General features: G+C 38.3%; 1 protein-coding gene across 1 annotated transcript in view; it reads left to right on the top strand.

Moving 5' to 3' along the window:
- The window catches only part of LOC113051812 (A disintegrin and metalloproteinase with thrombospondin motifs 7-like), a 91,990-nt gene that overhangs the window by 2,022 nt on the left and 65,908 nt on the right, over positions 1 to 24,060 (top strand). Inside the window, exons 3-7 of the mRNA XM_026215919.1 lie at positions 1,732 to 1,909; positions 2,024 to 2,217; positions 19,021 to 19,104; positions 21,267 to 21,391; positions 21,474 to 21,623. Coding sequence (XP_026071704.1) covers positions 1,732 to 1,909; positions 2,024 to 2,217; positions 19,021 to 19,104; positions 21,267 to 21,391; positions 21,474 to 21,623 — 731 coding nt within the window. The remainder of the gene's footprint in view (positions 1 to 1,731; positions 1,910 to 2,023; positions 2,218 to 19,020; positions 19,105 to 21,266; positions 21,392 to 21,473; positions 21,624 to 24,060) is intronic.

Here is a 24,060-nt window from a genome sequence, read left to right as displayed (position 1 = left end):
AATATAATAGTCCTTAACACTGAAAAAGATACTTGTCTATTTATACTGTAATTTACCATATGTTTAAGGGGTAGGAAGGAATTTGCTTGAATTCACAGAGCATGTGGCATTCTTGTTTTTGATGGACTCCCAATGAGTAATCTACCATAGAGTGACCCCTTCATACAGGGCCTGGGCAACATTCCTGGATATCTCCCATGTGAAAGCCTTGGGAATAGGTTAAGGTTATAGGTTAGAGTAAGGGTTAAGGCAACTTTATGATTGTTTGGAGGAAACATTGTTTCAGGCCAAACAAAGGATGTTGATACAGGTGATCCATGTAATCCCAAAAAATTTCTACTTGGGTAAATCGCTTCATGTCACTTACACAAACAGCTGACTCTGTCTTTTTTACATAAATAGAGAGCAAACTGATTTAGGGTCATTGGCATAACACTTGTTTTCTGTCATGTTCAATGTATTTAGTATAAATTATTTTATGATAAGTATGTAATTTCTGAATGAAATGAATAAATTATGATGGATAGGTGAGTCTGATTTTGACATTGATGACATATATGTTTTACCACAATATAACGTAATCTAAAAAGCCTACTTACAGATAAATAGTCAAAACACTCACAAAGGGAGTTTATGTCAGTATGTTCCTCAGGCAACAATTGCACATTATTTAGTCTAACAGCATTGATTTAAAAAGGACAAACTTTATTCTGTGCAAATTCATATATTCTTGCCCTGTTCATGCAATAAACCAACATCCTAAAATAAAGCAGGGTTTTCCAATATATTTACTTTAACTTCTCAGATGCCACCAAGTCTTATTAGCCTTATTTCATGATCTTAATGAGACAGTCCTTGTTAAATAAAAGTTAAATAAAAAACAGCACAAGGCACTGATGGTATATAGTCTGTATATGAATATATTTGAATTGTTTTATAAGATTATTGATGGGATATTGGATATTGAAGAGACCTGCTCCTAGATTCCCTTCTAAATTCTACAGCCCTGAGGGGTGGGAAGGTGGCTGTTGCAAAAAAAGAAAAAGAAAAAAATATTAAGGTGATTCAACTTTCCTGATTATGAAAAAAAAAACTATCAGAAAGAAAACAAAAACTGTCAGATAGTTTTTCTTTTTTTCAGAAAGAAACTGTTTATTTAAATAATAATAATAATAATTATAATTATCTGCCAAATCAAAGTCATGTGATGCGATCAGAAAGGCAATGTGGTTCACCTAACATGCAAAACCGTGCAGGGAATAACAGTTTTCACAAGGTCAGTAAATCTTCTTCTTACATCTCTTCTTAGAAATTTGACCTTTTTTTAAATAAAGGTAAGGTTGTTTCATGTTATAAAATGTAACATAGTGTGACTCCAACCAAAAAAAACCAAATATGCTATTTATTAATTAATAATTCATGATATTAAAAAAAAAAAAAAAAACATTTTACCATGAAATTTTAATTTAAAAAACTGATCAAAAATAAAATACATTTATTTTTTTCATTTTTTTGCTGATCACTGACCATTTGACAGCAGATAATACACAGTGTTTTACATTAAAGTTGTACCTTTCTGAATACATTTCTGTTAAGGTGTTGTAATAATAAGTAGTAGATGCCCTGTGGCAAAACATGCAACTGCAATAAAATGAGAGCGTTAATGTGGATTGCATGGGTATAAGCTGTTTAATTTTATGTCACGTTACTTTGACGTTGTATTCTCTCTAGACAGGGCTGTTCAAACTCTCAGAAGAGGAATTCTTCATTAGTCCGCTGGAGTCGGCACAAGAAGAGTCGGCCTTTCATGCTCATGCAATCTATAAGCGACATGCTGTCCAATCAGAACACCAGCTGGTGCAGCCTCTGTTTAGGGAGCACACAGCTAACACGACCTGTGGGGTCAGAGGTAAGACTTTGGGGTGTAGGTCTCAATGGGGCTAAATCATTTATGAACAGATGTCTTTCATGATTAAAGCACATCTTTTACTGATTATCCAAGGTCATTTAAAATCATCTTTAGATCCTTTAGGAGGGGCAAAGCAGGTAGAGAGGCAAAGAGAGCGCTGGGAGAGACGGCAACATCGCAGACGGATTAGACAGCGCTCCATAAGCACTGAGAAGTGGGTAGAGACTCTGGTTGTGGCTGATCCAAAAATGGTGGAGTACTATGGGAGCAAAGGAGTAGTGAGCTATGTGCTCTCTGTCATGAATATTGTGAGTAACACTAACAGTCCTATCTATAAATAATTCATGGTGTTTTCCAAGGCAAGTGGTACTCTTACTGTTGCTTGTACTTATTCTAAAACCTTAAAGAGATCACTGTCCTGTCATGATTTACTAACTCTCTTGTCATTCCAATCCAATGTGTACAGGTGCTGGTCATATAATTAGAATATCATCAAAAAGTTGATTTATTTCACTAATTCCGTTCTAAAAGTGAAATCTGTATATTATATTTATTCATGACTGATATATTTCAAATGTTTATTTCTTTTAATTTTGATGATTATAACTGACAAGTAAGGAAAATCCAAAACTCAGTATCTCAGAGAATTAGAATATTACTTAAGACTAGAGGTGGGCATGGATTATTTTTTTTAATCTAGATTAATCTCACTCTGATCTTGAAATTAATCTAGATTAAAATGGCTCATTCGAATTCTGCCGATGGCATTCAGAATATGTGTGTTACCCAAATAAAATTGTCAAACAGTAAGTCTTTGAGAAGCGGTTTATCAAGCTAGATAGTGCATTAGAAAAGGGGTTCATCTCCTGTTTCCAAAATGCAGAGGTGTCAAGTAACGAAGTACAAATACTTCGTTACTGTACTTAAGTAGAAATTTGGGGTATCTATACCAGGGCTCTCAAGTTTTGAACTGAGTTCAGAGTGAGATTTTGCCCGCGGTCGCGATGTCGGCAGGGGTTTGATGGGGACGGGTGTCTGATCTCATAAATGACACATATTCTTACAAATAAAATAATATTTATTTAATTCAGCATTTATTTGTGTGTGTGTGTGAGAGAGAGAGAGAGAAAAAATGGTCAGTGCTGTTTATAGTAGGTGTTGGTAGCTGGTTTTGAGGCCAGGGGTTGGTGGCTCCCATTTGAATCACTGTGGTTCCAGGCCAGCCATTTTTCACAGTTCCATCAAGTGCTAAACTGTTCCTGGTTTTGGTCTTGTTTAATCCCACCATGGAGAAAACCCTCTCAGCATAGGTATTTGAATGAGCAAGCACTAACACTAATGCAGCTATTTTAGAAAGCCTCCCTGCTTATGTCCCTCACACCTTGATGGACACAGGAGTTCTCTTGTCTGCAGACTAAGCACCAGTAAAAAGAGCTGGTGGTTCCCATTGTGATGAATGGCGATCGGGTTGACCACTCCTTCTTAAAGGAACACCTACAGGTGGCTGATCTACATAACCCTCTCTTTTTCCCTGTTTCCAGTGGGTTCTCCACTGTTTCCTCTATGGTCCTCCACAGTCTCTTCCATGCACCCATCCTCTACTGGCACCCTAACTCCCTCCCCTACTGTATTCTCCACAGCCTCCTCCTCTGACCTAGCCACCTTTTTAGGGAGCTGGGCCCGCATTCATAAAGATTCTAAGAATCCTCTCAGAAAACTCTTAATTTAGCTTAAAAACTTTTACGTAGGAGTCTTAGCTTAAAAGCGATTCGGGACCGATCTGAGAGCAACTCTGAGTAAGGAAAAGACAAAAACGTTTATCTTAGTGAGGAGGCGGGGTTGAACCGGTTGCTATGTATGACACAATCTTTTGAAGACTCTGATTGGCTGGTTGTCCAAGAAGGAAAAAAAAGAGTGATTTTAAGTATAGGGTCTATTCTAATCCTCACTTTAAATTTACATGCGTCATTTTTCCTATTTGACCGTTCTCTCTCTCTCTCTCTCTCACACACACACACACACACACACACACACATTATATGTGTGTATATGAATTCTATTTTTTTATTTACCATGCTTTTAATTTCCTATAAGGTATTTGATTGGCTTAGAATGATAAAAATTGTTCCACTCTTTCCAATTACAGTGATTGCCGTCCTATGTAAGTGGCGGTTTGAGTGTTGGTTTTAATGTATCAAACATGGAATCAAAGCCAAGAAGAGCGAGAAAGCCAATCTGGACAGAGGAACAGTGTTTACTGTTAGCCCAGTTAGTGGATGAACACAAGGCCATTCTTAAAGGAACATTCGAGCCGGGTGTCACAGCAAGGGACAAGAAGCAGACATGGGAGCGTATAGCACAAACTATTAACGGTTCATTCCCCCTGCTTGTGTTCACCTATAAGCCTGCTATATTCATAAATGCAGTTTTTAGAGCCTGCAAGGTGGGAATCTCCAGTGGAAACTAAATGAACTGTGACACAATAAGATGTTCTGAAAGTGCTGTAATTGTTTGTGTGATCACTCTGCTTACAGAAGGTTGTGACAGACCCAAATCATCACTATTGCATTGTTGCATGTTCCCAGTTGCCAAATATCGTAATGTAGTGATTACTTTAATTTCTATATTAAATTATATTATATTAAATTATTATATAATCTATACCGTCTTATTAACTCATTGTCATCCATTGTCTGCAACACATTTCTTCTGCCTCTTCATCTTTCTGCCATTTTCTCCTCTGCTAAAGAAACTCTTAAGCCTCTTAAAAGTCCTCGTCTGTGCTCATAACAAATTTTACCTTAAGACCTCTTTTAAGGGACAAGATGCTTTCTGAATTAATTTTTTCTTTACTAGGATTTTTTTCTTTAATTTTAAAAGTAAACGCCCACATTTCTAAGAATTTTCTTAGAATTTTGTCACTAGGAACTACTTTTTGCATTAAGATTCTTTATGAATACGGGCCCAGATCTTTTAGAACAAAGCATGAAAGATTGCTCCTTTGCCTCTTCCCTGACATCTTTGAAATAGACGAATGCAATAATCAATATTATACATTGGATAAAATATAATGAAATAGCCTAGGCAAAACGTTTTGAAAATGGGGACCAGGATGAGGTGCAGTAAAAATAAAAGGAAAGAAAAAAATTTTTTTTTTTAAACTATTATGGATACTGCCATACAAGTATTATGGATAGGCCTATTATAGAAGTCTCTTATATAAAACTGTCAGAGTAGCCCCGCATCCTCTTCAACGTGTAACTTTGGCAATAAAAAAATAATAGTGGGCTAATAATAGGCACAAAAGCTACGGCCGACCACGTATAATGGCCAAAATTGCGTGCGTGTCGGGGTCATAATAACCATCAGACCAAAACATATCTTAGACTGTTTTTAAAAAATGTTAAATTAATATATTGATAAAAAAAAACATATAGTGAAAATCTGTGTCATTGTCTTGACAAGTCTGTAACCGTAACGTTACCTACTTCAGCGAGCGTCTGGATCTGTGTTGCACACGAGCCTGTAAAAATCTTACCCGGATACAGCAATGCTATTTTCTGATTGGCTGATCGGTAGCTATATTTTTTTTATTCGATTAGCAGGTGCGTGTCAGGGCCTTCGGGGAACTCACTTGATTCCTCTACGTTACCTGTTTCACTGTTTAAAAAAATAGCGCCGCAACTTGGTGGGCGTTGTCCTCGTAATGTCTCTGCGTGAGAAATACAAGGTGTGGCGTGTGAGCGTGTGAACGGGTTGAAATGCGTGAGTCTCACGCCCAATGCGTGAGACTTGAGAGCCCTGCTATACTTTACTTGAGTAATTATTTTTCAGCCGACTTTTTACTTCTACTCCTTACATTTTCACGTATCTGTACATTCTACTCCTTACATTTTTTTAAAATAGCTTCGTTACTGCTATTTCATTCCGGCTTGTTATCGTTCAGAGAGAGAAAAAAACTATCCAGATAAATCGCGCCATTCGGATGGAGTGAATTTGATTGTGGTTGGATGAGAAGTATAAACATATACCATTCCGACACCCTATTGGTCCATACGCGATCCATCACACCTGCACGTGAGACAAATCACATCACACTCCAGCAAGGGCATAGCCAGTTTTGGGTTCGTTTATCAAAAAATATATTTCTTAAAAGTAAGGTTGGGTATGGAACCGGTATCCGATCGCCTCAGAGTCAGTCCCCTTAAATTTCAAATGAAACCGGCGTCAGACCGGACTCCTCTCCGTCTTTCAGCGCGCTCTTCAATCCGCGGACCGCGGCGGAGCAGCGCGAGCTCAAACAGGGACAGAGGACACAAGGTGTGTGTTTATCGATAGATTGTTAGAATATCTGTATCTGTGAAGTTCTTTGTCATAAATACAGTTTACAAAAGGTCACGAAGAAGCAGTCGGTTTCTCATATACTGTAAAGTTTTCGCTTGTCACCGCTCATCACGAAACAGCTGTTTCCTCCAGCGAAAATCTAGCCCTTAACACATATGAGCGAACACATACTTTAATTAAACATATTTAAATGTACTTCATTTAATCATTCGTACTTTATACATAGGCACTACTGTGCAAAAGTCTTAGGCAGTATTTTCACTTAAAGGGGGGGTGAAATGCTATTTCATGCATACTGAGTTTTTTACACAGTTAAAGAGTTGGATTCCCATGCTAAACATGGACAAAGTTTCAAAAATTAAGTTGTACGTTTGAAGGAGTAATTTCTGTTCCAAAAATACTCCTTCCGGTTTGTCACAAGTTTCGGAAAGTTTTGCTGAGTCCCAATTCGCCTACTTATACTACGACCTAAAAGTATGTACTTTTTTTGTGAAGGAAAAGTACATACTTTTGAGTGTGTAGCAAAAGAGTATGCACGCTCTGGGACATACTTCGATGACGTCATGCAACATGAACGACAACGTGGTTGACTAGTTACGCACACCACAACTGTTAACGTTTCATTCATTCTTTATGTCCAATAAAATTTTATTTACTATTCCCATCATTTTTTCTCATCGTTTTTTTTCACAATACATTTTTCTATGTGTGCTTCTACCAAGTTGAGGAGTGAGGAAGCAAGGCTGCGTCGTAGAACCAAACGCAGGTCGTTTGTGAGGCGGCTGGTTCTGACGTTCATGTGCAATGTGTGTAACGAAATAAAATATAACTTTAATTAGGGTTAAACATTTGAATTCTTACACTTAAAAGCTGAGGGCGCATCTCCGCTGCTGCACCCGGCTGCCATGTTTACATCACCACAAAGCCATCGCAAAGCTCCTCCCTCCCGTACGCAATGGGTTGTGGGCAATATTAGCACTTAGAGTGTGCATTGATCTGCACTTCGAATTCTAACCGGAAATAGTAGACCATCCGGGTATCTTTGGAATACTATTTTCAACATACTACGATTTGGGACGTACTAATTCTAGTTTCGCATACTATTTAGGATGGATAGTATGCGAATTGGGACTCAGCATTTTTTTCAAGTATGGCTCTGTGTGACGTTAGATGGAGCGGAATTTCCTTATATGGGTCCTGAGGGCACGTTTGCCGGAAGAGCGCGCGCTCCCATATAGCAGAGCAATGAGAGGTTGAGCACAGACAATCACTGATCAGAGCGAGAGCGTCGCGAAATGTCACAAAAGGAGTGTGTTTTTGGTTGCCAGGGCAAGACAACCCTGCACAGATTACCAAAGAAAAAACAGCATTAAGGGACCAGTGGATGGAGTTTATTTTTACAGAGCATCAACGGAGTTGTGCAAGTGTTTGTGTTTGTTCCCCTGCATTTCTAAAATGCTTGTTTTACAAACAAAGCCCAGTTTGACGACGGATTTGTGTATCGTTTATTTCTTAAGGATGATGCAATCCCAACGAAAAAGGGTCACGATTGTGTGTTGGAACCACAGGCGGTGAGTAAAACTGCTTAAAATATCTCTGCCTCCTTGTTAGTGCGTCCTCCTCCCGTCGGAGACCCGGGTTTGAGCCCCGCTCGGAGCGAGTCGTTGCTGCTGCTGCTCTCGTTCAGTTTCAGCCTTCACAGCTGTCACAGCTTCCAAAAGCTGCAATTTCTGCATTGAAATTTGGGGTATAAGCCATAAAAACGTAACCATATATGATAGACTTAAATCCAGCTACGGCTGTACTAAGCGATAGTATATGCTCATATAAACGCAAAAGGATCATGGGACACTAACCTTGTTTTGATATAAATGCCTTTTATTCGCGATGTATTGGCTAAGTACTTCATTACCCACAATCCTGAACAATCCCACAGTGATGCATCTGATTGGTGGAGCTCTTGTAACCGCCTGGTTAAACCCCGCGAAGGTACGTGAAGACTGAAGATCATTAATAAAAAATAAAATAAAATAAAAACCTGTGTTGCGTTTTTGCACGTTAGACTTATCAGTGCAATCATGATCTCCTTGGCTGCCATTGAGAGTTTTGCAGGGAGGTTGGTAACTTTAGTTAGCATTATTGTCCACTTTAGCTAGGCTACTGTAGCCTTCATATGAAATGAGTCATATTAAGCATTTTATAATGCCACTGTCAAAACAATATTTAGCCTAGGCATACCTTTTTGTGCATTTACTGAACATTTGTGTAATGGCAACGACATATGTTGACGACTGAGCGGTGATTGCAGTCAGGTAACTTACAAAGCACTTCACCATGTTGCTGACGTTATCGTTAACCACTTTCACACACGCACACAATATAAAATACACGATTATAAAATGAAAATCAATACACAGTACATATATAAAACACTATTTATTTACACAATTAATACTGAGAGAACTGCTATCACTGCACATTCACTATATAAAATAAAATTCACTGGAGGAAAAAGTTTGCGCGGGCGGCCGTCATCAGATTTGGATGTCGCTCAAAAGGCTCGTGGCCTCGTTCGCAGTTGTGGCTTCAGTCGAATTCAATGAGGCGCGGTGGTTTATGGGATGAGTAGTTCCTGCGCTCGAAATGAAAATATGTACACAGTCTTGTACCTTTTGACTTTTTTTGGATTTTGTCTTAATTTTTTCACTCGAAATGATATGTTATATGCTTATGAGTTCAGCCGTAGCTGGTTAGCTATCAATCAAGAAGGTATCAGGATTATGAGTTATTTTTCATTTTTAGTTTTTGATTAATCACTTGGATTAATCATTCATTTTGACAGCACTATATCAATCAATCACCTTTATTTATATAGTGCTTTAAACAAAATACATTGCGCCAAAGCACTGAACAACATTCATTTGGAAAACAGTGTCTCAATAATGCAAAATGATAGTTAAAGGCAGTTCATCATTGAATTCATTGATGTCATCTCTGTTCAGTTGAAATAGTGTCTGTTTTAATTTGCAATCAAGTCAACGATATCGCTGTAGATGAAGTGACCCCAACTAAGCAAGCCAGAGGCGACAGCGGCAAGGAACCGAAACTCCATCGGTGACAGAATGGAGAAAAAAACCTTGGGAGAAACCAGGCTCAGTTGGGGGGCCAGTTCTCCTCTGACCAGACGAAACCAGTAGTTCAATTCCAGACAGCAGCAAAAGTGCAGAAGAATCATCTGTTTCCTGTGGTCTTCTCCTGGTGGTCCTCTGAGACAAGGTCTTTACAGGGGATCTGTATCTGGGGCTCTAGTTGTCCTGGTCTCCGCTGTAAACTATAATGTTTATTGTAAATAGTCAACCACACAAGAGTGGTTGTTTCTTAGGCCGGTGACACACTGACTGCGTGGCGTGAGCGCCGCGTGTCTGAAGCGTCCCAGAAGCGTGGCGGATTCTGTGTCTTTACACACCAGAAGCATGCATAAATGCGTGGCGATGCGTGGCGCAAGCGTCTCAGCCGCGTGGCGTGTCGGTTTTTAATTCGGCTCCCATGTTAACAGGTTAGAGCTTACAGACCGCCTGCGCGAGCCGCGCGGCAAACGCTTGCTTGCTATAAATAGAACCGACGCCTATTTTTACCGCGACCCGCGCGCGTGTTGGAAGCGTTTCCAGGCAAAATATAATAGGAAAATGTGTTTAAATGTCATTTTGTACACAAATACATATGAATTCCTGATATTTTGATATTTGAAAGTCTATAGGTTGACATAAATTCAGATATAAATGTAATAAAAAAAATAAAATAATAATTATCGATTTTCAAATATTGCACCTGTCAAACATAATCTATTTCGCCGTCAATACTTTTGACGGTGTCCTTTATCAGTAGGCATAGGTGTAGGCGTGTAGAAAAAAGTATATATTGTTGTAATGAAGACATGAGCCTGGTCTGTCAACGGTCTTCCTCTACAGCAGCAGTGCGCCAGGCACGCTTCTGGTGTGCAAAGACACAGAATCCGCCACGCTTCTGGGACGCTTCTGGGACGCTTCAGACACGCGGCGCTCACGCCACGCAGCCAGTGTGTCACCGGCCTTAGCCTGCACCAATGTTCTTGTCCATTGCCCTCACAGATTCCTGCAGCTAAGCTTGGATGTACATTTACATTCCATTAAAATAATAAGTAAACAACAAATATCTCTTATACGTTACCTAATAAAAACAGCTTGCAGCCATATACGTTACTAACTGCTCGTTTTATATGAAACAACATCCATGAATCATAGAAAACAGTAACACAAGCTCGAAATGTGACAGTTTACAAACAGGAATAGATTGCAATTAGGGGTGTCCATGGTTAACCGGTTAACCGATTAACCGTTAAAAATTGTGTAACCGAGTGAAACATTTTGCTCGGTTAAGTGACGTCAATGGCGTGCATTGAATTTAGTTGTAATACATTTTTGCACCACCAGAGACCGCCAGAGCGCTCCCAGACATTTGTAATGTCCACAAGAAGAAGTCATTTTTCTAATATGAAGCGGGCTAATACCAGGGGGCAAGGAACTCGACCGGAAGTTGAAGTCGGGTGGGGGCTGCCATCTTTTAGCAGAACTTCACTTGCGTTAGCATTCCCATTGACTCCCATTCATTTTGGCGTCACTTTGACAGCGAATAACTTTACATCTGAGGCGTTTAAAGAATCCGTTTGTCCATTATTTATTTCTAAAGATACACGACAATGTATAAAGGGCTCCATTACCTTCTATGTTACATTATGGCCCCATACAAACAGTTTTTGTTAAAAATAGGCTAATGATTGCGTCAGAACCACTCGTCTCTCTGTCGCATTACCGTACAGACAGGAGGAGAAGCTCACAGGCAATTAACTTAATATGGCGTACTGGCGTTACATTTTAAAATACTATACACAATAATTAATCAGAATACTTACTCCTGCTCACTCACGACAAATAACTCCCCGCTCAAGCTCGCCGTCTCTGCAAGATTAACGATGGCAGTTTGCACGCACAGCTACTAGAAGGTTTACATTTGTCAGACAGGTTGCTGACGTCATCAAGCTTCGTTTGAGTCTGCGCGTCAGAAACGGAAGTGCTAAAAAACGCTAAAAATGGGCTTCACTTGTCTCAATTGAGTTCCAATGGGGTCGCTGTGTCCATTTCTTTTACTGTCTATGGCTAATACGAGTGACGGGGCAAAATGCAAGTATTGCAATACAGTGCTTAGATATACTTCAAGTACAACCTCGTTGTTGTAATCTCAACAGCCAACACCCGGGCATCATTAGGCCGGTCAGGACACACTGGATGCGTGGCGAAAGCATCTCAGCTGCGTGGCGTGTCTGTTTTTAATTCGGTTCCCATGTTAACAGGTTAGAGCTTGCCGACTGCCTGCGTGAGACGCGCGGCTGAGGCGCGGCTCGACGCGTGCATGCTAGAGCTGAAAATCTTTGCCCGAACCCGATGGGACCCGACGGGTTCGGTCGGGTTAGGGCTTAATTTCTATCATCTTACGCGGGCTCGGGCCGGGCTCGCGCTCCGGTTTGCGAGGTAAACGAGCGGTCATGTGATGTGTTTCGATTAGCGCGAGAAAGATGCAAAAATTAATGCTGAGCAGGTGTAACGGAGGCTTGCCTCTGGTGATTACGCAACTAAAGCAAACTCTGAGCGAGGTGTGGAAAAGTTTTGACCATGCTTATAATGAGAATAATGATTGAATAATGACGCACCATCAGTGAGCGCAGGAACGCGCTGAAGACATCTACAGTGGATTCAATCATTTCCCTCCACAAAAACATGTAGACCTAGCCTAATCTCTGTGAGTAAAGGTTTTTCAAATGATAACTAAATATTCATTGAGTCTTAAATGCATAATGTTGACAGAGTATTTACGCTAATGTTGGCATTATTCTTTTATTAAATAAAGCAAATCCAGCGGAGGCTTTATCTTAATTTCGTTATTGCCAAATACCCATCTTAATTTAAAATTTATCTTAATTAAAAAAAATTTAAATGACTCGTTTTTATTGGTGCGTTGGTCTATTTATAGGTTAAATAAGCCTATGTCTAGAATGCTGAGATGTTACGATGTCACATAGGACTTATTTTATTTCTTTATTCCAACTTCCAAGTGGTCTAGTCTACGTTAGTTATGAGTAAATTATGTTAAAACATGAATAAATTACTCATTGTTGACCAAAGGCAAAAGAGCTGTGTGCGTGCGCACATTTGAATGATGTCGGGCTGTAAACGGGCACGGGCTTTAAAAAAGCTGTCAATCAAAATGTACTTGTCGGGCTCGGGCCGAAACCTGTCGGGCTCGGGTCATGTCGGGCCTAACTTTATGGCCCGATTACAGCTCTAGTGCATGCTAGAAATAGAACCGACGCCTTGTTGGAAGCGTTTCCAGGCAAAGTATAATAGGAAAATATGTTTATATGTCATTTTATACACAAATACATATTAATTCATGACATTTTGATATTTGAAAGTCTATAGGTTGACATAAATTCAGATATAAATGTTATTTAAATAAATAAATAAATAATTATCGATTTTCAAATATTGTACGTGTCAAACATAGTCATAGCCTTAGCGAGGCGGCCGCGGAGTCTGCTTGTTACCTTTTGCCTTATACATTTTAGGCTTATTCTCAAATTCAGATTGTGTTAATGGGCAGCATTATTAGGCAGTTTTAATAGGACAATTTGACCGGAGAGATTAAATTTTGTCGGACATTCCTTTTTTTTTTTTTCGGCCAATGTCCGGAAATTACTATGGTTATGGTTACTATGGCACACTATGGTTAACCGAGTATTAACCGCTAAGGGCCTCGGTTAACGGTTAATGAAAAACTTGAGAACGTGCAGCCCTAATTGCAATCTAATGTTAGCACCAGTCTGCTGGCTAAAGATGAGAAATATTAATAACACCATGTTGCCTTTGCAGCTCAGTGATTCTTGATATGAGACAAAACATGTTATACATACATTAGTTCTAAACAACATTTATATATATGATCACTATAGTGTTCTTATGTATCAATTTATTTTGTTTTCTCTTAATGACAAGAAATTGTCATCCTAAAAACCACCTTTCCTCAGATTTATAGATTTTATAAGAATGAAATGTATTTCAAACAATATAATACAGACGGAAGAGTCTATCTCTAGCTCTTTAATGTATTTGCATTGTACTAAAATGAGTTCATTTTCAATGGGCATATATGCGGCTGAAACAGGTAGCCTAGTGCATCCCAAATTTTTCAAACATTTTAATATAACATTATAGTCATTATGGCCTTTAGAAAAATGTTTTTTTTGAGGAGGTGGGGTAGTGCACAATAGGCCCCTGTGGCATGGCCCAAGCTTTTGTTCTTAATGGCATTTTTTCCTTACATTACTTTTACTTTTATACTTTAAGTAGTTTTTTAAACCAGTACTTTTACACTTTTACTTGCGTAAAAACTTGAGTTGATACTTCAACTTCGACAAAAGTCTTTTTAAACCCTAGTATCTATACTTCTACTTGAGTAATGAATGCCAATACTTTTGACACCACTGCCAAAATGCATCACAAAGTGCTTGAAAAAGCTGTAAACTAATTCCACATTGCACAAGGTGCAAACAACCGTAGGCCTGTTTCACACATACTCCGTCTGCAGTGCGTATGCGTTGCATATTTTTTTACGCACCCATGTTAACGGATTCCAGTTGCGTTCCAGGAGCGTTGCATCTGCAGCAGTGCAGCAGTCGTTTACATACCGAGTAGTGGACTGCAAACACTTCCTGTGTGAAAGCACATCGAGTCCATGCTGCACCACATATGTAACGCACATGGACTGCATACGCACTGCAGATGGAGTATGTGTGAAACAGTGTGAGCAGGGCCGGAGCTGGGGTCAGCGGGGACCCGGTAAAGGTTGTACCAGTTGGCCCTGTTTGAAATTGTTTAATTTGTATGTTTGTTTATTTTTATTTATTTGTGCTATTTACACAATGTTTAAGTTTTTTTCAAGTTTGTAGGTGTCAAGGTACAGAAACTAAATAATTAAATGTAAAAAAGCACTGGATAGTCTTCAATGTAAAAATGAAATATACAATCAAACCTACATTTATTCAGACACCTTCAACATTTCTCACATTATTACAGTTTTGCTATATATATATATATATATAAAAAAATATCTGGTGTCTGAATAATTTTCGTATTGACTGTTAAAACTACAAAGTAGTCAAGAGCAGTGAGTGATTTTCATTTTCATTTTCTTGGATTGACATTACAGCAGCCAGCCGCTAAATTAGGCGCGGCCACTTTAATAGACGATGAATGCATCCAATATAATACACATCCCATTTTTTTCCTCAACTGTTTACTTTCACTTAAGAAATAACTGACAGTTTTTTCGGGCATAATTTCCAAGGTGGATATTTTGACATATCTTGTATGTATTTGTCGGCACTAGAGCAAAAATAAGCAAATTCGATGTTCAAGTGTTTTGATCAAAACACTTGAAAACGCCTAGCGTCTTGAGACGCCTTTCTCTGCGTGAGCCCCGAACACCAGAACACCGAGAGTACTGAATTGGGCTCTTTCACATCTTTTTGTTTGTTCAAACTGCGATTTGTATTTGTTTGTTCAGGTGCAGGATGGACTTCGAGGAGAACTTTGCAGAAGAGTGCTCAGTTCAGTGTCGCTGTCCGGCTCTCTCTCTCGTGCGCTGTCCGGCTCTCTCTCTCGTGCGCATATATATATATATATATATATATATATATATATATATATATATATATATATATATATATATATATATATATATATATATATATATATATATATATATATATAACCCAACTTTGAGAATAGATTAACGGCAATATTTTTTTTTATCGCCCGATAAGAGTCTCGCGTTAACGCAGCACGTTAACGACGATAACGGCCCACCACTACTTAAGACCAATACAAATAAAGGATTTTTAGAAATCTTGGCCAAATGAAAAGTATGAACATGAAAAGTATGAGCATGTACAGCACTCAATACTTAGTTGGGGCTCCTTTTGCCTGAATTATTGCAGCAATGTGGTGTGGCATGGCGTCGATGGCACTGCTCAGGTGTTATGAGATCCCAGGTTGCTCTGATAGTGGCCTTCAGCTCTTCTGCATGCTTGGATCTGGCATATTGCATCTTCCTCTTTACGATACCCCATAGATTTTCTTAAGGTCAGGCGAGTTTGCTGGCCAATTAAGAACAGGGATACCATGGTCCTTAAACCAGGTACTGGTAGTTTTGGCACATGTGCAGGTGCCAAGTCGTGTTGGAAAATGAAATCTGCATCTCCATAAAGTTGGTCAGCAGCAGGAAGCATGAAGTGCTCTAAAACTTCCTGGTATACGGCTGTGTTGACCTTGGACCTCAGAAAACACAGTGGACCAACACCATCAGATGACATGGCACCCCAAACCATCACTGACTGTAGAAACTTTACACTGGACCTCAAGCAACGTGGATTGTGTGCCTCTCCTCTCTTCCTCTAGACTCTGGGACCCTGATTTCCAAATGAAATGCAAAATTTACTTTCATCAGAAAACATAATTTTGGAAAACTCAGCAGCAGTCCAGTCCTTTTTGAATCGAGGCGCTTCTGATGCTGTCTGTTGTTCAAGAGTGGCTTGATACAAGGAATGCAACAGCTGAAAACCCATGTCTTGCATACGTCTGTGTGTAGTGGTTCTTGAAGCACTGACTCCAGCTGCAGTCCACTCTTTGTGAATCTCCCCCACATTTTTGTTTTTGTTTCACAATCCTCTCCAGGGTGCGGTTATCCCTATTGCTTGTACACTTTTTTTTTTCTACCACATCTCTTTCTTTCCTTCACCTCTCTATTAATGTGCTTGGACACAGAGCTCTGTGAACAGCCAGCCTCTTTTGCATTGACCTTTTGTGTCTTGCCCTCCTTGTGTAAGGTGTCAATTGTCGTCTTTTGGACAACTGTCAAGTCAGCAGTCTTCCCCATGATTGTGTAGCCTACAGAACTAGACTGAGAGACCATTTAAAGGCTTTGCAGGTGTTTTGAGTTAATTAGCTGATTAGAGTGTGGCACCTGGTGTCTTCAATATCAAACCTTTTCACATTTATTCTAATTTTCTGAGATACTGAATTTGGGATTTTCCTTAGTTGTCAGTTATAATCATCAAAATAAAAGAAATAAATGTTTGAAATATATCAGTCTGTGTGTAATGAATGAACATAATATACAAGTTTCACTTTTTGAATGGAATTAGTGAAATAAATCAACTTTTTGATGATATTCTAATTATATGACCAGCAGCTGTATGTTTTGAAAAAACTTCTCAGCTTTTATTGTTCATAGGCTGAAAGTCAGTTGGATTCAGTGTTGTTTTGGAACCCACTGACATATTCTATATAAACAAAAACAATAACCTAAAGCAAAACTGATTAATTTATGTTTTGCAAATAATGAAGGTGATTAAATTTGGAAGAACTGTCCCTTTATTAAAACTTAAAGGTGTTTAAAAAAAAAATATGGAAACCTGTTTCCTCCACAGAAAAAAAAAAAAAAGGTTTTACGAGTTTTGATTGCACAATTTGATTAAATATGAACAAAATTCTGAAATATGAGAATATGATTCTGTTTATTATTTTTTTTATTTTTTATTTTATTTTTTATTTTTATGCCACAAAATGAAAAAGTAATTGCAATTTATTTTATCTCAAAATTTGGACTTGGATTTTCTTGCAGTTCTGAGAAAAAAGTAAGGATTGCAATTTGCAACATAATATCCCAATTCCTAGATAACTTTAGAATTTATTTTTCCCCACCATGGAACAAAAACATTTAATTGCAGCCTTTTATCTCACAATTCTGAATTTGTAAATCAGAATTGTTAAATATACTGTAAACTCAGAAAAGAAGTCACAGTTGTGTCTTTTTTATGTTTTATTCTGTGGACAGAATTCTACATAAAACTGCAAGTTACAAGTATTTTTTTTTTTTTTAATTATTATTACCAAGTTCTTCAGCACAGATGAATATGATGGTTTGCGCATTTTATTTATTTTTTTTTTATTTTTTTTTATAATAGTTTTTTGTTCATTTGTAACCAAAAAAAAAAAAAAACTACTGAACTTATGCATATATCTCATCCTGTGAAACTTTGTGCTGTGGTGTTCTTTTACATTTCAAAGGGAACTGATGAATTTTATCTGGAGAATAGATTTGTCAATCGCCTTCCCTCTTACTTTCCTCCTTGTCAGGAACACCCAAAGAAAGAATTCCAAGTTTTCAAATGCGCATTTTTCTTTTTTAAACTCTGATGTTTTGTTTCAAACTATCCTCATTTCATCCCTTCAGCTTTCACCTCGCTGACTCATTTCTTCTCAGATAGCTAAAGTGTGCCTTCAGGCAGCACTCATACAGCCAGTTGCTCCTGAGCTGGATCCAAGTCAGCTGACCATGTTACTGATTCAGACTGTTAGGTACTTTTTCCAAAATATACTCTGAATGCTTTGTCTGGCTTCTGTTTCTGAAGAGGGAAAAGCCTTCAGGGAAAAAAAGTTTTCCATTCCATACACTCTGGTCGGTACTGAAGTACATTCCGTAAAGTGGAAACATTCCATCATCATCAGTTTCCTGCCAGGCATGCAGCTTCTCTTGTAGGTCTATCCTGCTACTTACAACATGAGTTGGCAGGAGTTCAGGTCTGGCTATACAGACTGCAGTGTTTTGTTTTCATGTATTGTTGAGCAGGCTAAAGAAGGCAATAAACCAATTCAGAACCAATTTTCAAAGTGTGGAAAAACAGCTACAGTATGTAAAAGAGGCTGTTGAATAAATGACACAAAGCTGTTTAACTATGTGTTTAGCTCTGTTCCACATGTTAGTAAGCTACCTTGCTGTCTACTGCTGACATAAGAAGGAACATTCTAAAAGTGCGGTCACATTTACCATTTTTCAGCAGAAGTTGCTTCACCTCAAAAAAAAACTGAACGGCTTCAAAGGTGCCTCATTAATTCACTGGAACAATTTGTAATAAGCGCCACAGAAGCATAGAAAATGCCTCATCACATTTCAGACCACATTTACCTCAAAGAGAGCATTGATATTAGAGCAGAACTTGCAAGCATCTCACCAACAGAAAATCTGTCTGTGCTAAACTCCTTAGTTCAATATCAGTATGTTAGTCATATCGAGTGTTTTTGGGTTCTTTCTGTGACTTATCTTAGTTACTGCTCTGCAGGAATTTCTATACCCTATTTAGGGGGACTTCAGCTTGCCTGTCTTTCATCCAAGCTAAAGATCTGCGATTAACTCGGCTGTCATCACCCCTGAAAATCTGTCATTATGTGATCTCTCCTCAGGCTTGTTGAAACAGCGGCTGCAGTAAGCTATCTGAGGTTACTTCGCTCTAAATCTTCCCCATACCAGTCATTAAAAACACTACAACATGAAGTATTATCGTTCCTTCTAGTCAGTGGCCAGATCATAGGCAAGGCTCAGCACACAGCTGTCCTAGATAGATACTATTTCTAGAGCTCTCATCCAAATGCTCTCCATTCCAGGGGAATCAAAACAAACTGCCATTACTGGCTATTTTAACAAAGATTTTGACCTAGAATTCATAAATTACTGCGGGAGAACAGTTGTGATGTTAAATTAGCTTCATATCTAGATTACATTTTGGACAATATCTGAATTATTTACAATTGCAGATGTCAGAATGCTGTGTTTTATAGGTGGCAGGGTTATTTCAGGATGCCAGCATTGGAAATGCCATCAACATCGCTGTCGTGCGTCTCATTCTGCTGGAAAAGGATGAGGTAAGTGAACTGACAAAGCAGTCATGCAAACCCTTGCTCTAAAAAAAACATGTAGCAGACATTATGAGTCAACAACATTGCTGCAAAAACAGACCAGGTACACTCTGACCATGTATGCACTGCAAGGTTTTTGTTTTGATGGCAACATTTAAATGTGGGAATCAATCACTTAATCACTGTTCACTGTACTTTTTACCTTAGTGGATTCATCTGAGAAATATTCCCCATGTGTCACCACATGGGGTTCTGAAGAGAAAAAGGATAGGGGGGAAGCAATTTTTAAACTTGAGTTGCAGCTGGTAGAAAACAAATCACAGAAGATGCAGTCTTTATTCAGTGTACTTGATTTGTGCACATCATCATTCTTACAATCTGGCTGAAATTTCAACTTATAGTAAATGTATTGATTTGTTTACTGGAATTTTGGCTTGCATTTGCTGCTTGGTGAGTTGGGGCTTGGCGATAAACAATAAATCAAATCAAATTCGAATAATAATGCATAGAAATTATTATTATAGCCGCAATACTGTTCAGTTAAATTATATTACTCACTCTCTCATGCTAGTATCTAACCCTTTAACAAACATAGGCTGCTCCTGAAATGTGTTTATTGGCATAGTGATAACCATAGCATTTGTTTGGATTCATGACTGCAAACAAGAAACATGAATAAAAACAGTTTATGTCACTGGGTGTTAGTTTCTTATGCATGAAATAATTTTAACATCAACCACTGGACAACACTGGTGAGAACACTGAACCACTGGTGAGAGGAACACAGAGATCAACTCAGTAATGAAATAAAGGTTGGAGAAACTGTCAAAACATCACATTGTGATTTGCTTCCTCCACATCTGGTGAACAGAAACACATGTTTGATATGCTTTTGAATACGTCATTAACAGCCAGTTCAGTTTGTTTGTCTGTTTCAGTAAATATGGTTGTCATTCCTGTAAATAACCAAATTTTGTGTGTGTAAAGTTAAAAAAGAAGAAGAGTGACAACTGTATTTTAGTATTTTAGCTGTTCAGTGTGAATCTTGTTACATGTATTTTATCAGAGGATATTGTTTGGGGTATTAGCTTAAACCCCCTTAACCCTTTCAGGTACAGAGACCATTTATTTAATATTAATTCACTTCTTTTGCCATGAATTAATAACAATGCGATTTTAACATGCAAATTAACATGGCTTCACGTGTTAACAAGTCTGGGGCCAGGGGTCATTTTGAGGCGTTTTCTCCTAGTGATTTATGCATTAAAGCAGGGCTTCTCAACTCTCGCCCTCAAAGTCCACTTTCCTGCAGGGTTTAGCTCTAACATTGATCAAACCCACCTGCCTGCAGCTTTCTAGTAATCCTGATGACCTGAAGACCAAGCTTGTTCAGGTGTGCTTGATTACAGTTGGAGCTAAACTCTGCTGGAAAGTAGACCTTGAGGGCTAGAGTTGAGAACCTCTGCAGGATAGTTCAGCCAAAAAAGAAATTCTGTCATCAATTACTTACCCTCATGTAGCTCTAAACCCCCAAGACTGGGCTTTTATTCACATATAAACACTGATTATGCGCATAGAGCACATCAAAAATGGTAAACAACAGCTGTGCTTGCTTGATGTGTGAGAACTATGGTTTCAGTAAACTACATTGGTAATAACGGAACACTAGTTTTGCTGCCAGTGCTTTTGGGAAAAGTACCCATGATTGGTTTGAAATGCCATGTACTCAAATATGCCTCCTTAAAATAATCACATGATTGTGAATTTTTAAACTGTGTTAGCTGAGGCTGTAAAATCCACAAATCACCGAATCTGGAAAGCTCTTTGCCAAATTATTATTATTATTATTATTTGGGGGGGTCATTGTAGTAACAGTGTGTAACCATATTTTATTTTTATGCATTTATTAGTTTATAGTGTTTACCACCATCTAAATGATAATGGATTTTAGAGTTGTCATTACTTTCATTAGTTCACATTCCTCAACACGATACCATCAATAAAAGCTCAAATAAAGCAATTTTGGTTACCTTTCGAGTTTAATATTAAAATAATAATTGTATTTAGACTAAATAATTATATGTCAAACTTCATAAATACAAACATTACATACAATATTACATGCAATATTACCATTTTATGTTTTACATTTATTCATCTGTTATTAGGAGGATTTGAAAATCACCCATCATGCAGACAACAGCCTGAACAGTTTCTGTAAGTGGCAGAAAGGCATCAATATGAAGGATGATGATCATCCAGTCCATCATGATGTGGCTGTCCTCATTACTAGGTACACATGGCCTAATTGTAACCAAAATTACATTGCTTTAAATATATATAATACCTGTGTTAACCCTTTTTTTATTACACAGAAAAGACATTTGTGCTGCCATCAATAAGCCTTGTGAGACATTGGGACTGTCTCATGTGGCTGGAATGTGCCAACCTCATCGCAGCTGCAGCATCAATGAAGATACAGGCCTACCCCTTGCATTGACTATCGCACATGAACTTGGCCACAAGTAAGTCCTATAACACAGATTATATATACTGTAGAGCCGGTCTTGGTTCTTAAATGTTTCAGATTATCATATGTTAGCTATTACTTTTTAAACATTATTGATGGAATTGTATAGCTTTTTTAACGATTATTAATGGAATTTCCATGTACATACCTTTGATCAAACTGTTTTAAAGACCACAAGAAGCAAAAATTGACTAAAGTGTCCAAACATTTGGCTGTTGTGGACACATTTTGGTCACATTTTAGTTTAGGGACCAATTCTCAGTATTAACTACCTATTAACTATGACTTTTGCCTAAGAAACTGGTAATTTGCTGCTTATTGATAGTTAGTTAAGTGGTTGTTAAGTTTAGGTATGGGGTAAGACTATGATATCTAAAATAGTGCATTAATATGTCCATTATAAGTACTAAGAAACAGATAAAATGTGCTGAATATGCATGCTATTAAGCGACTAGTTAATAGTGAGAAGTGGTCTTTAAAATAAAGTGTTACCAACATTTCTAGACCACTCCTTCCACCTTCCAATTTGGTCAAGAAGAAAGGCCTTGTGACATACACAAAATGTTGAAATCCCTTCTGTAATGTCTGGGTGGTTGTGGCTTTGCTGAACATTGTTGTGATTTACTCTTGAGTGGTAGAGCAATTATATATATATATATCTAATGCAGATAATGATATCTAGAGAGGTAAGGTGGCTGCTGATATATACAGTACACCACTGTTCAAATGGTTGGGGATGGTAAAATGTTCAATTGTCAAGTCACTTTTATTTATAGGTTTCATCGGGCAAACGCACCTGGCCCTAAGTTAACTTCCGGTCTGTGTTGGGTATATCGGTCTGGCTGTAGTGCCTTCTACAAACGCAGTTAAAGGTGATGTGTAGACTGAAGTTGGGCTCAGGTGGTTGTGCTGTGGGATGTGTTTCCCATACATTTATTCTTTTTGGAGACTCGCCATGATTTTAAAACTGATCGATTTTCAAAAAGACTTTGTTGAATAAACATGAGTAACATTACATACTGCACGTTTAATAATAATAATAATTCCTTACATTTATATGTTTAAATATCAAAATGAGGCACAGGTGTTTTTATATCTCTATTTCTGAAGGAAGACTTGCATGTTAGATGCCTGATAATGCAGCGTTAGTGAGCATAGCTCTGCTTTGTTTACAGCTGTTACTGGGGAAACCTTTATTAAACCTTTATTAATTTGCATTTTCATTAAGTCCACCTGATTTACGCAGCAAACATATTTTGTTTATTATCAAAAAAATATCTACTCTAGAGGGACTTGGCTGTTGTTATTGATTCTAATTGTGATTGGAAGTTAAGTTAGGGCCACAAAAGAGTGCATGCGCAGTAATGCACTCTTAATGTAATGCAGTAATGCATGCGCAGTAATGTTTGTTTATGTTGTTGCCGTTAAAAAAGTCTATATAGGGCTTTAAACAAAATCCATTGCGTCAAAGCAACTGAACAACATTCATTAGGAAAACAGTGCATGAATAATGCAAAATGAAAGTTAAAGGCAGTTCATCATTGAAATCAGTGATGTCCTCTCTGTTCAGTTTAAACAGTGTCTGTTCATTTATTTGCAATCAAGTCAATGATATCGCTGTAGATGAAATGACCCCAACTTAGCAAGCCAGAGGCTACGGCGGCAGGGAACCAAACTCCATGGGTGACAGAATGGAGAAAAAGACCTTGGGAGAAACCAAGCTCAGTTGGGGGGCCAGTTCTCCTCTGACCAGAAGAAACCAGCAGTTCAATTCCAGGCTCCAGCAAAGTCAGATTGTGCAGAAGAATCATCTGTTTCTTGTGTTCTTGTCCTGGTGGTCATCTGAGACAAGGTCTTTACGGGGATCTGTATCTGGGGCTTTAGTTGCCCTGGTCTCTGCTGTCTTTCAGGGATGTAGAGGTCCTTTCTAGGTGCTGATCTATCATCTGGGCTGGATACGTACTGCATCCGGGTGACTGCAGTGACCCTCTGATCTGGATACAGACTGGATCTGGTGGCCACGGTGACCTCGGAACAAGAGCGAAACAGACTAATATTAGCGTAGATGCCATTATTCTAATGATGTAGCAAGTAAATTAACTGTTATGGGAAGTGTTCCCGGTTCCGGTTTACCTAATTAATGCAGCCTAAAAATCCTTTAACGGATTTGGATATTAAAAGCATATTAGTATTTTATGTGTTAGCCAGGTTGAAGATATGGGTCTTTAATCTAGATTTAAACTGTAAGAGTGTGTCTGCCTCCCGAACAATGTTAGGTAGGTTATTCCAGAGTTTAGGCGCCAAATAGGAAAAGGATCTGCCACCCGCAGTTGATTTTGCTTGAGGTCATAAATGCATGGATTAACATTTCTGAATTTGACATTCAGAGCATAGGCCGTAATTTAGATATATTTTTGAGATGGAAAAATGCA

Source organism: Carassius auratus, chromosome 32 (genome assembly GCF_003368295.1).
Source record: "Carassius auratus strain Wakin chromosome 32, ASM336829v1, whole genome shotgun sequence".
NCBI classification, from domain to species: domain Eukaryota; kingdom Metazoa; phylum Chordata; class Actinopteri; order Cypriniformes; family Cyprinidae; genus Carassius; species Carassius auratus.
The sequence above is the reverse complement of the archived record's forward strand: the minus strand, read 5'-3'. Positions and strand labels throughout refer to the sequence as shown.